At 45.1% G+C, this 13,892-nt stretch overlaps 1 protein-coding gene across 1 annotated transcript in view; it reads right to left on the bottom strand.

Moving 5' to 3' along the window:
• Positions 1–13,892, bottom strand: part of Rptor (regulatory associated protein of MTOR complex 1) — a 349,556-nt gene that overhangs the window by 162,960 nt on the left and 172,704 nt on the right. The window contains exon 6 of the mRNA XM_036195340.1: positions 1,824–1,999. Within this exon, the coding sequence (XP_036051233.1) occupies positions 1,824–1,999 (176 nt within the window). The remainder of the gene's footprint in view (positions 1–1,823; positions 2,000–13,892) is intronic.

The raw sequence follows: 13,892 nt of genomic DNA, 5'->3' as shown, positions 1-13,892 counted from the left end.
TTCCTGACAGAAGTCACATGCTACTTTTGATTTCAAACTAGACAGAACCAGTTCTTTACTCCTCAGGCTCCTTGGCCTCTCTTTCTTATGTGGCTTCTAGCTACCTGTAACGTCACATATCTCCTCCCCTGTGTAAGTTACACCTGCATTTGGTTAATTCTGCCTGTTTCTACACAGTTAGGTTTGAGGGATGGTATGCTCCTTGGGTGTGTAGTTCAGTCATGTATGGCTGTGCCACTAGGTACAAAAGAGAATGCCTAGGCCTAGATCCAGGCACACAGTCTGTGGACCTTTTCCAGGCAAGAGACTCCAGGGCTGGCCACATTGCTCATAAACCTAGGTCTATTACTCTCTACAGTTTCTATGAGTTTGGGGAAGGACCAGGAAATGGAGTCTGGGCTGCCAGGCATCTCACAAAGGGTGCAATGTGCCAGCACAGCTGTACGGCTCTCATCTAAACCCCTCAGATGGTGGCGAGACTGCAGCTGCACACAGGCTTTCCAGCAGCACATGAATGAAAAGTTGAGAGTACAAGCAGCCGCAGCACTCCAATACAGGCTGGGTCTGGTGCACCACGTACATGTCCTTGCAGTATTCCCCAGGACTCAGGGAAGGACGGTGGCAGAGGGCCACTTTTCACTGCTAGGTTGAACTCGAATACTACACTTTAAGCAGAACTGCAGTGACTGCTTTCATAGATAACTTCCTCCTCCCCAATAAAAGTGACTTGCGGGTGAGGTTAATCTTAGCACTACCTCTGGCTACTCCCCTCAGTGAACAAAGATGTGCACAGGGTGATCCTGGACACTACAAAGCAGCAAACTGTATGTGACCAGACCCAAGGGGAAGAGCTCCACTGTTGTCCTTTTTTTCTTTTTTTCTTAAATGGTTGCTGCCTTTTAAGCCACAGCTGTCTGAATCAACAACTACAACTCTGCTGGGTTAGGCTGCAAGAGCCAGAGCCAGAATTCTGTTCCCTCAGGCTCTGCCGGCTGTGGGATAATGCTTTTGTACACTGGTTTAGTAAAATGCTGATTGGCTAGTAGCCAGGCAGGAAGTATGGGTGGGGCAAGCAGACAAGGAGAATTCTGGGAAGAGGAAGGATTGCATCAGGAGTCACCAGACACAGAGGAGGCAAGATGCCAAGGCTGAACTGAGAAAAGGTACCAAGCCACGTGGCCAAACAAAGATAAGAATTATGGGTTAATTTAAGTGTAAGAACTAGTCAGTAACAAGCCTGAGCTAATGGCCAAGCAGTTATAAATAATATTAAGCCTTATAAAATGATTATTTTATAAGTGGCTGCAGGTCCACGGTGGTGGGGGTTGGGCAGGCAAGACCCAAAAATCCTTCCGGTAACATCCGACTCTTTCAGAACTACAAGGGAACTTAACTAGACCTATGTTCCTCTAAATAACTCAAGATTCAAAGGTTAAGGTGGCAGTCTGCTCTTCAGAGATACTGAATAGCAAGTAGTTCCCCTCCTCTCATTGCTCCTGTCCTCCAAAAAGCCCTTATGTGTCTGCAGGCCCTACTTAAAAACCCTTCTCCCCCTGGCTCCTCCCTGCTACTTCCTGTCAGCTAGCGCTAACATAGCCTCCTGACTGCAGGTGAATTTTATTTAATCAAACACATCTTTGCACCATTAAACAAATGTTCCAGAGCATAAACAAAAGTAACACACCTTAAAATAATATTCTACAACACTCCATCCACCCTCAGACTAGACCCAGGCAAACACCTAGGTCATGAGACATCAGAATACAGGGCACACTGCTGTGACCAGGATAATGCCTTTGGTCCCTGAGAACCTGGACACTTACCAGCGCAGAGCAATCTTGATGGGAGTGGTGAGACAGGATGTGAACAGGTCGGCTGGGAGGTCAGGGATCATTGGCAAGAGCTCGTGTGCCTCGCAGGCTGCCAGCTGGATGCAGTTTTTCATTGATGGAGGCAAGGGCATCTGGGCAAGTGGATGGTTTGGGTTAATTGCAGCTACCTACAGGAGGACACAGAAAGACAGTGGCTTAATTGACACTGGGGGGGGGGGGACGACACTGCATTGAAAAGAAAGACAGCTGGTCTGGAGAGATGGCTCAGAGGTTAAGAGCACTGGCTGTCTTCCAGAGGTCCTGAGTTCAATTCCCAGCATCCACATGGTGGCTCACAACCATTTACAATAAGAGATCTGGTGCCCTCTTCTAGCCTGCAGGCAGAATACTCACTGTATACATAATAAATAAATAAATCTTAAAAAAAAAAAAAAGAAAGAAAGGAAGGAAGGAAGAAAAGAGAGACAGCATCAAGGGAGCATGGCTCTACCCTTGGCAAGCCTTCTTCCCTCTGCTAAGGCCCTTCCACACCCATGACAGTGTCAGTATTCACACACACCCTGCCCAATCCTCCACGCTGACTAGTTAGGTTGAACATTCAGTCCCTAATTTATCATGACATTACTGTGGAGGGTTTAATGGCATGGAAGAAAGGTTTGGATAGATTTAAGCATGGCCTCTTTAAGGCAGGGAAAATATGGCATGTTTAATATTTCCCTTAGTGGCATTTGGTGAGGTAAAAGCCCTGGACTGAGGCCATACTGCATGGAAGTTGGAAAGGACTAAAAAAAAAAAAAAAAAAAAAAAAAAAAAAAAAAAAAAAATTACTGCACACTTCAATAATGTCCATATCTCTTTTCTGACTTAAAATCAAGTCAAAATTGTATACTTTTTGTTTGTTTGAGGTACTGTCTTGCTCTGTATCCCAGGCTGGTCCTGAATTCTTCCTGCCTCGTCCTCCTGAATGCTAGGGTTACACACAGGGATGACGCTCCATGTTGCCAAAGTGAAAATCTTTTAATAAATAATTTAGTGCACTCAAACACTGGCAAGTGACAGGACTGGCTGATATGTGACCTACTCACATTGCCACAGAGAGCTCTGTGTGTAGCTGTGTCACCAAAGCGGCAGCAGCCATTGAAACATGCATGACACACGAGAAACAACTATACTTCCTATGCACTGTGGCTCCTCTTGCCTCTGCTCCATAGGGTACATTCATGTGACAGCATTTGATCTGTCACAGGCTCTGCTGTAATCTTCAGAAATAATGAGATTCATAAATCCCATATTTGGTCAGTAAGGCTTGTAGATGTGACATGGGGGACTTCATGTGCACAATGCTTTGCCTGCTCCTGACTGTTGTAGGAACACAAGTTCAGAATGATTTTGCTTTACACAGTGCCTAGAGAGGGGAAGCAGAGCAGCTGTGAGCATGGGCTGGCCTTAAGCAAACAGTGTGATGCGGTTGATGATAGCTGCTCACAGTCATGTGGCACTGAGGAAGAGAAATCCCTGGAGCACCAGAGTGTGGGCACCAATGCTGCTCGTCAGCAGACCACAGGGCAGAAGGGAAGGCAGGATACTGTCACATGAATTCTCATCAGTGGGCCTGCATGACACACAGGTACCTGAGATAACAGAGAACTCAGACTACAGAGGCCCAGCAGCTCTCAGCAGCTCTGAGTGCCCATGATTGGGCCATAATGAAAAGCTTTCTATTACGGAGCCCCAATTTAACCCAGTCCATCTTGGTTTAGGATCTAGCAAAACAGTTGCATCTCAAAGTTGATGAACTTTAATGCCCAAAAGAACCGTCTCCCTGGCTCAGGTTTATTTACTTATAAGGCCATTTGAGAGCAAGGATCACTCAGTCTCCTGAGTTTCTAGGTTGTTGCTTAATCCTTCATATTATTAATCTCATGAGACAAGACACCATTGTGTAGCTGGATATTTCTCCAGTCCTGACTGGCCCCAAGGTCCAGACAAATCTCTCCCACCCATGGTCCTGCAGCCGCTTATAAATAATTACTCAGAGGCTTATATTAATTACAAACTGAAGCATATGGCTTCAGCTTCTTGTTAGCTAGCTCTTTCATCTTAAATTAACTCATTTCTATTAATCTATATGTTGCCACGTGGCTATGGCGTTACCGGTCTGCTGGCATCTTTTTGCTCCTTGGGTGGCGGGCTGGCATCCCTCTTGACTCTACCCTTCTTTGTCTCAACTTCAGTTTGAATGGACCGCCTAACTTTATCCTGCCCTGCCATGGGCTAACGCAGGTTTATTTATTATCCAATGGGAGCCACACAAGCAATCCTGATGGGCAGTGAGGAGGGTGGCATGCCAGAGCAGTGTCATTCTAAGCCCCATAGCCACCTTTACTCCTTGCTGACAATCCCTTTTAGTTGCATGAATCTTGTATTTCTCAATGCTCTCCTGCACACACTATTCATCTACTCCTTCCATTATTCTTATACGCTAAGTTTTATCTCCATTTTAAAAGAACTCCAGCAATTAGGAAACAGGCTTCAAAAAACAATTTGACTGAAATCTTAGCACTCAAGAGGCTGAGTGAGGCAGGAGGACCACGTCGAGTTTAAAGCCAGCCTGAACTACATACTGATGTGGCGATCTTCCTGCTCTGATCTTGTTTTAGGACTTTTCTTGGCCCATTGTGCCAAGCTGTGCTAGCCCCTGGACATACAAAATGTTAACATCTCATTGTCCAAATGTCGGCTGCAGCATCTTCAATTCCTCCAATGGTGGGTATCAAAAGCATATTTTACCAATAACCCTCTGCACCACAGAAATCTTAAGCCCAAAGCCAAAATTCAGACACTTGTATTCACAACTGCAAAACAATATAAGCCATTTAATAAAAACATCAGTTTCTGGGGAAATAAGTGTTAAATTCTGTGAAATACAAGGTAAGCCACCTTAAATACTTTATATTTTGCCTTATTGGGGACCAAATCGAGGGTATTACATAGGCAAACACTCTAAGGCTAAGCTGCACCCCAGCCATGTGGGAACTCAAATGTACATACAGTTCAGAATTCAGTGGCTTGAACAATATTACCAAGGTTTTCTTAAGGCACAGAGAAGGAAGGCAAGCTCATGTGTAAAATAATGTTCTGGGCTCTGGCTGTATAAGCTAAAACAGACAGCAAAGCCACAGCTCTCTGCACAGGAAATTGGTTTCCAGGTCTGTCACATCCACCCTGCTCTACAGAATGATAGGTCTGGACAGATCTGCTTATGTAGGGCCAGGTGAGAGCCCTGGAGCCTGCAGAGGCATCAGATCACAGCCTCAGGACAGGCACTTGGAGAGCAGGTAAAGCTGCAAGTAAGTGCTCTTCAATGCCCAGCCTGGTAGAAAAGACTTTGTGTGAGTGTGTGGGGGGGGGACGACGACTTTATGTATCCCAACAGTCAGGGATACATAAAGGCTGCCAACAATGATGAAAATGAAAACCACCCTAAATAGGAAAGAATGGCCAATGACCTGCAGTCGAAAGTCAATTCTCTATTTTCCCTTTTTATTCAAAGTAAAACAAAACAAAACAAAACAAAACAAACCTTTGCAGGAAACTGGTCTATGAGCAAGGGAAGGCCTGGGCTTGGGCACAGGTGTACCACATGGAGGAGCAGAGAGTGATCGAGCCTCAGATGCATTTTGTCAACCCACCACCCATGAGCCACACTGAATACACATGATAGTTCTGCTTCAAGGATAATTAGACTCAGTGACAGTTTTCTGAGAAACATTCAAAATTTAAGGCAAAGGATTCAACCAATGAACAGTCTTTCCAGATTTGCAAATATAGGAATAAAAAACCCTCCATTTCCACATATAAGTTTCTTCCCATACATTATTTTAGTTTTGTTATCTAAGATGCTGGCCCTTTAATCAAAATAATCCTTCAGAAGGCAGCATGCATAGAAGGCTTGGTACTAGGCAGTCAGGCACAGTGTCAAAGGTTTACACAGCACCAGAGCTCCTGAAGGACTAGGGGAGTGGCACCTCTTCCCAGGGAATTTCTCCATGCTCCAGAACAATCTTTAGATGTAATTCACTGCAACCAGCTCCAAAGGGGGCACCTGCTCCAGCTCCCAGGCAAGGCCAGGAACCTCCCAGGTCACATACCACACTTCAGGGCAGCACCTGCATTTCTTGTTTTTTTGTTTTTTAAAATAAGGTTTAATTCTTTTTTAAGATTTACTTATTACACATACATGTTCTGCCTGCGTGTATTCCTGCAAGCCAGAAAAGGACACCAGATCTCATTACAGATGGCTGTGAGCCACCATGTGGGTGCTGGGACTTGAACTCAGGACCTCTGGAAGAGCAGCCGGTGCTCTTAACCCCTGCGCCATCCCTCCAGCCAGCCCCCATTTGTTTTAAACTAGCCACTGAAATAGGTTTTGTTTGTTTGTTTTTTGTTTTTGCCTTTTCCCACACATGTGAGCGACAACTTTATAGTCCGATGAGACACTAATGAGTTCAAGAGTCTCAAGAGCTCTCTTTCTGACTAGTTCTACCTTATAACAACTTTAATTCTCTATTCAACACGTCATTATGTAGGACAGTCCATTCTCCACTCTGTAGCATCAGAGAGAGCTGAGCTAAGTGGAGCTTATGCTACTTCCCCGACCTTATTAGTATTCAGGTCTAACATGTGACACACTATATTAAAGATATCAGAAGGAGACTTTTCATACACAAGTCACGTCATCGTATGCACCCAATCGTTAGTTAATAACAGCTTAACCAAGTGGTTCGAATGGCTAGGAACTGTGGAATTTTGGCCAAGGGAGTAGACAGCAACTTCTGCTTGAAGTCAACACAGTGATGTCCTTCAAAGAGCTCTAGAGCCGGATTGGGGATTTAGCTCAGTGGTAGAGTGCTCACCTAGCAAGCGCAAGGCCCTGGGTTCAATCCTCAGCTTAAAAAAAAAAAAAAGAGCTCTAGAGCCTAAAGCCACTTAGCTGCTGGCAGTTTCCGCTTCTAAATGCTCTCAAACCATTCTACATCTCAGTGAACATGTTAATTAGAAATGATACGCAAATTCCACTCCCAATCATGCTTGGATTGAATCAACAACTACAGAGAAGGAAATGTGGAAGGTTCTACAGCCATGTGCTTAAGATATTTAGGAGCAGCTTAAGACCCCCTCCATCCTGAGCTGACCAGCTGCTGGAGGACAGACCCAGAGTCATGATCCCTTGAGGAAGGAGGTGTCCAGGTGCTACTGTCCAGCCTTGTCACACTATACAGAGGCACTCAGTAGAAGAGTGGTTTCTTGTGTGTGAGGCGTGGCATAACATCCACAATCACAAATGTCTTCTCCACAGAACTGGGGCTCCTGGAAGCCACAGCACAAAGCATGCTCCAGAAGGCAGGCAGGCCTTCTGGACTCAATGGCACGATGGTCTGAAGTGTCCCTGGTAACTTGTTCTAGGTTCTGGGCCCAGACTACACTGATGGGTCTGTGATCACCAGTGCTGAGGATGTGCTTGAGTTCTCAGTTTTGTGCTGTCTAGGAATCCTGGCTTCTCCTCACACAGGAAGCTTCTATACTCTTCCTTTAGGGCAGCCATCATTTTTCTGCCATGGTCTTTCTTAGAACTCACAGCTTCTTCGTCCATCTGCTGATAATGTGAATGAGCCCACAGTCACCTCTGAGCACAGTATGTTAGGTAACAACCTTGCATCCTGGAGTAACCCATGAGGCTCTTCCATCCCTGTCAGCTGAAAGCCATCTTGGTGGCAGAGGCCATCTCTTTTTGGCGAGGGGTCCTATACTGTGTGCACCAGCAGAGCCTATGTCTTGAGCTTATGAATTGAATATCTTGTAAAGATTTGTCACCTGCAGCCTTCTGAGTTAACAGTAATGAACTGAATCATCAGAGTCTTGTCTTTCTTCAGAGAATGACAGGAGCTCAGGGAGGTTCTGTTTCTATTAGCAAGTGGGAGAGCGAAGGGCACAGTGAAGCTGAGGAGCATAAAGGTGTGTGCTCTCTTCAGTCCTCAAAGGACACTGACAAGACCAGCCCTAAGAAGCACTTACTCTCTCTGCCTGCTATGACAAGTATGGACTTGTGTAGCAGCGCTGCAGCACAACAAAAAGTGTCTGCACATGTGGCATGTACCAGTGCATTTTGGCTGTACTACGTATGTGTGCATAAATGTGCATGTGTGTACACCCATTTCTTCTATGGTGGTCTGGGCTGTTTCTACCTTCCACAAGGGGCAGCTTCTCTGTCACCTGATGCCTTTCCCTCTCCAGTGACCACTGCCCATATTCTAGTCTTGAGGACCACCCTCACAAACAATTCCTCCATGTCCCTCTTCTTGCTGCTGGGTAATTCCATCAGGACAAACACATAAACAAGATTTTAAAAAGATCTAAAACAAAACAAAAGAACAAAAAAACCCCAAAATAAAGAAAGAACAACAAAAGAAAAGAGCCCACTCTCCACAGCCTACAACTCTCAAAGCTTCTCTTTTTTCCTCTGCTCCCTGAACATTCACAGGCATCGCTCTGAATTTCCCACTCTCCCTGCTAAGCTCTCAAAGGAAATGTTTTTTTTACCACCTAACTTTCGAATATTGGTTTTCTTCCCACTTCCAACCCCTCTCCTATTTCTGGGCTAACAACACAGAGAACTTCATGGGGTCATGGCCTGGCTTCTCCAGCTTCTTACACTCGGTGGCTGTGGTCATGGTGATTCAGGGACTTTACTATACTTTCCAGAGCCAGGCAAGTCTCCTAAGAGACTTTGGTCTCCATAAACCAATGCAGAACTCTATCTAGCTCACACAATCACATCTCTACGCAAACTCCAACACTATTCTTCTAATTTACCCAACAAGTTCACCTTTACACTGCTCACCCCCTCCCCACCTCCCACTGTACCAGAGTACTGTATTGGAAAGCATTCTATCACTGAGATATGCCCCCAGCCCTCACCTTTAATTCTTTTTGTTTCTTACATCTTATCCTAATTCATAAGCAAACTGGTTTTACTTCCACAATGAATGGTGCATGCAATGTGGCTGCCATTCCTGTTAGGTCCTCCCATAGCCATTCCCAACTCCATTCTCTTTGTAGCCCACCCTATCTGTCCAGTCGCTGGCATGATTCCTGAGAAAACCTACATTCACTTTCTAATGACAGAGGCAGGCGCAGGCAGCACCACCCCTCCCCCTCCCTCCTCCTTAAGACACAGAAGAACAGCCTGGAGCTGGGGCAGGCAGGCCTCAGTTAGGAGGATAAAACGTCAACAGAGGGTGCCAGAGAGAAAGCAGCAGCTGGCTCCCGCAGGTACTACTCAGGGAGTAAATCATTCACCTTAGAGAGCTTATTAGTGAAAAAGATAAACTGTAATCTGTCTAGGATCCAATCGTGAGCTCTCACTGCTTACAGCTTTCCAAATGTAAATGTTTTGGGCCCAGGAAGACTGCTGTCATCCACCCTCCAGGATTGGTGCATAGGTTGCATGGGCAGAACAAAGCCGAGTAACAAGACAGAGGAGCTGAGTCCAGAACACAGGTGCCTGGAGCTGCAGGCAGCCATCAACAGGAGCAGGGGAGGGACGCTAGTGCCGGGGATGGAATCCAGAGCCCAGGGAAGTACAGGCCTCTAATACAAGGGAAACGAGGCTCTCTCCAGGAAGAGCAGATCCCAAACCCAGCCCCATATTCAGCAATGTTGTCATCATTCAGAACGTCCACACACCAAGCACAGAGATTTGACTATAGCTGGGAAGAAAAGATAATTATAAGAAAAATCACCGGTGACAGAAATCACAGTTGGGGAGACAAGGCGCAAAGAAAGGAAAATGCCAGGAGCTCAGAGCCTTAAACATGGAAGGTATTGACCAGAGCTGCTGAGGCTCAAATAGATCTGCTAATGACATCATTAATGCAAGGCTACTACTATTAGCCCGCTAATGGACACAGCATCAAACTGGTTCTAAATTTTTATCTCTGCACCCACAGATAAGTGCAGCTCTCAGACCTCATCAGAGAAGTTTCTTTGTGCTGTGGACAGTAACAGAAATGCACAAGTAATCAAGTGCAAAACGTTAAAGTCAGCTAGGCGGTTGTGGTGCACGCCTTCAATCCCGGCATTCAGGAGGCAGAAGCAGGCGGATCTCTGGGAGTTTGAGGCCAGCCTGGGCTACACAGCCAAGACTACAGGGAGACACTCTATCTCAAAAAATCAAAAAATGAAAACAAACAAAATTAAGTATCAATGGAGAGAGTGCTTGGCCATAGATGGGACATCTACATCACTAGCTCCACTCAGGCTCAAGACTCGGGAACCACAGAGGAAGAGGAGGTGGGGAGATTGTTAGAGGTCAGGAGGAGTTGAGAAAACAGTGTCTTCTGGACATGACAGGACTGTCACTGCACTCATGAACTCACTAGGGCTGTATTGCCTGCACAACACCTGCACAAAATCAAGTCAGTCAACCGTCTAGCATGGAGCAGGAGAGGGTGACAAGCTCTTACCCCTAAATGAGGAGCCATTGACAGTTAATGGCTTCTGGGAGTGGGAGAGTCAATTTTCTTTAAGAGTATGGCCCCACACCCAGGAGTATATATGGTAGGAGACAGGGAAGTGGCTGATCTGAGAGGAGTTAGGGAGGAGTGGCGTGGGAGTGTGATCAAACCATGGAGAAGTCAATGTCACTACAACTGAGCAGCAGAGACAGAGATAGAGGAAGCTGGCAACAAGGACCCATCAGATGAGAGTTTTCTCTTTTGAGTGCACAATCAGATAAAAATAAATGTTAATTACAACTACCAGACTCTCCACTATCAGACCTCCATCTGGTTCCTGATTCACTTCTTACAACCATGCAGGATTTGGAGATCAAAACACATGTTGTCAGGCTCAATGGTAAGCAAATCTTGCTGGCCCATTTACCTTTTCTTTTGTAATAGGGGTCTTCCTAATTCACCCAGGCTGGCTTTGAACCCATCATGTAGCCTTGAACTTGAAATGCCCTGTTTCGGCCTCCGGGTTGCTGGAATCACAGGCTTGCACTATTGGGCTTGCAGACCTCTCTCTAATCCTCAAAGAGAAGCCCCCAATGGCAGCTCTGCTTCTGGTTTGTGTAAGAGCAAGAAGCTCATGCACAAATAACCTAAAACAGGTGTTTTCAAGCAAGAAATCGGGCACCACACCCCCTCCAGGCTGGAGGAAGGAAAGAGGCGAAGGTGTTCCTGCCTGGGAAGGTGGAGCCAAAGGGCCTCTTTATTCATTATAAATGTAATCTTTTAACTTTTAAAGGTGATGTACTATTTTAGTTAAAGCACTTATTTTTAAAAGAACAGTGAAAGCAGAGAGACTTGAAGGCTTTCTTTAATTTTCAAATTACAAAACCACATGATATAATAAAAAATACTCTTGAGTGGCAGATATACATTTCCTGGCTCTGATGAAGCATCAATCTGCTGTGGTAATTCAAGCTTGCTGTTATGAAGTTGCCTTCTTCTTTACCTACAGTATTCCGCTGAGAGAGAGAAGCATACAGCATCCAAACCCCAGGGTCCCAGAGCAAGCACAACACCACCAGAAAAAGAAAGCAGATAATCAACCCTTAAAATTTATGTCACTCATGTGTGTGTTTACATTTATTATTTGGGGGCTTTTGGTCCAACCAGCTACTTTCTGGTGTTACATTTAATCATTTTTACTCTTTTCTGCTCTCCCCACATGCTGCAGATAGATTCCCCAGTTGAATCTGGGCGGCTACAGGACAGGCAGGAGGCACAGGGTGTTGTCACTCCCACCCAAGTGCAAACCAGAGCAGTGGCAAAACACTTCATTCCAAACACCGGCACAAACCAATTACTGAATTTCTATCAGATCACATATTGTACAACAAAAAATATCAAAAGACATTGCAAATTTACAAGAAAAATGGCCGGCTCTGGGAAGAGTGTTAGTTATTGAAAACAGGTCCTACATAGCCTAGTCTGGCCTCAGACTCCTGATCCTCTGGGCCTGCACCTCCTAAGTGCGGTGCTGGGATTACAAGCATATGCCCCACACCCAGGTCAGGAAAGAATATACTGAAAGGATAAGGCTGACAACTTACATAGGATTGTTTTTCTACGTAAGAGAAGTGAAATGACTAATGAACACCAAGGCACTAGCTGGGAGCCAGTTTTATAAAATTCTGTGATTCCAATTTCCGCTGTTTATGCGAGAAGCTGAACAATGGCCGTAACAGTAAGTGTGAACGAGAAATGCAAGCTCAGGCTACATCACAATTCTAAGGAGCATGAAGATAAAAGCTGAGCTAATTATAAAACACATGGCGTAACACGGCACCCCCTTCCATGTACCACATCAGCTAACGCTTTATTCCGTTTGATCTCCTTCACCATGAATGAGTCCAAACTTCTAAAATTGATGTGTATAAATCACTGTTTTGCACTTAATGAAGTGGATAGTGTTTGTGGCTGATTAATCCTTGACAACATAGAACACACATGGTCCCGACAGAGCAGCAGCACATAGCACTGGGAAGCAGCCTTTAATGATATGATTTCACAGTAACTGGACCTCTGCTGGAAGGGGACAGGTTCCTGCCCAGTGTGGGTTAATTAACTAGCCTGATGGGCTGTTGGCTTCCCTTACCACTCCATAGCTCAAAATTCTTTGGTACCTTTGTTGTCATTATAAATGAAAACAACAACAACAACAACAACAACTCTTTACAATATTCTTACTTGATACCTGGAGACACAGAGTGTCTCGTGGCACTGTGGTGTTTACTGCTGATGAGCTCGCTGGCCTACCCTAGGCAAACCCAGATGAGATGGCCGTGAGTGGAGCAGCAGGCTGGTGACACAAACCCTGGCTGTTCCCTCCTCTTCTTGAGAATCTAAAACAGAGAGGCCTGTGGGCAGCACTGTGGCCCTCGGCTCCACTTTTAAGGGGAAGGGTGTCATGTTTTTCAGTCACTCCCCTGCAGTCTCCACACAAGAGCTAAATTTATACACATAAAATATTAAACAGTAGATATGTTAACTTTAAGTTTACTAAACAGAATTTCAAATTGCGTTGCTGATTCCTTCAGTACTCTCCTTTGGTGAAATGTGAAAAACATAACAAACACATTAAAATTGAATAGATCCAAAAAGGCGTGAGAGGAAACATACTGAGGCGATTTTTTTGTTCTTGGATTGAGAATTTCCTGAGCTGCAACCAATCAGAATTCATGAGCCCCTAGAGGCCACAGACTGTTCTCAACAGTGCTTCTGTGCAGCCCACTGGATGGAGCCTCTTAATTGAAACTGCCTCTTCAATTTCTCTTTAGAACTCACTGTTTAATTTAACCATCAAATATTAATTAAAACAACCAGGCAGAACATCACTTCATTATCCAAGCAGCGCCCAGACTCCAATTCCTGACAATGGACCTACCTGGCAGCTGTTCTGGTCTTACCATTTAGGTTGGCTGTTTGGGTTAAAATATACAAAACTTAAAAGAAAGAACAAAAAAGGAACAATGGCAAAGCACACTTGTGGGAACAAATATTAGAATGGAAGAAATGAGCCCATTTTCCTTAAAACCAATTAACACTAGCTTAGCGAGCAAGACCACCTACCTATCAATATTACCCCTTGATGTCTAGATTAAAAACGGTAGGTACTGGGCTGCAGAGATGGCTCAGAGGTTAAGAGCACCGACTGCTCCTCTAAAGGTCCTGAGTTCAATTCCCAGCAACCACATGGTGGCTCACAACCATCTGTAATGAGATCTGATGCCCTCTTCTGGCCTGTAGACATACATTCAGGTAGAACATTGTATTGTATACATAATAAATTTTAAAAAATTGAAAATTAAAAAAAAGGAAAAACAAAACAAAAACGGTAGGTACATCGGTTGTAAGAAGCACCTCCCTAGCTCTCATCAAATGTCCCACCTCAGCCTCAACACACTGAACCCTTCATCACACAAAGACGCAGCTTCCCAATCTCACTGCAGAACCTTATCCACACAGGCCCAAGCACACAGGTGCACATGCA

Source organism: Onychomys torridus, chromosome 8 (assembly GCF_903995425.1).
Source record: "Onychomys torridus chromosome 8, mOncTor1.1, whole genome shotgun sequence".
NCBI lineage: Eukaryota > Metazoa > Chordata > Mammalia > Rodentia > Cricetidae > Onychomys > Onychomys torridus.
The sequence above is the reverse complement of the archived record's forward strand: the minus strand, read 5'-3'. Positions and strand labels throughout refer to the sequence as shown.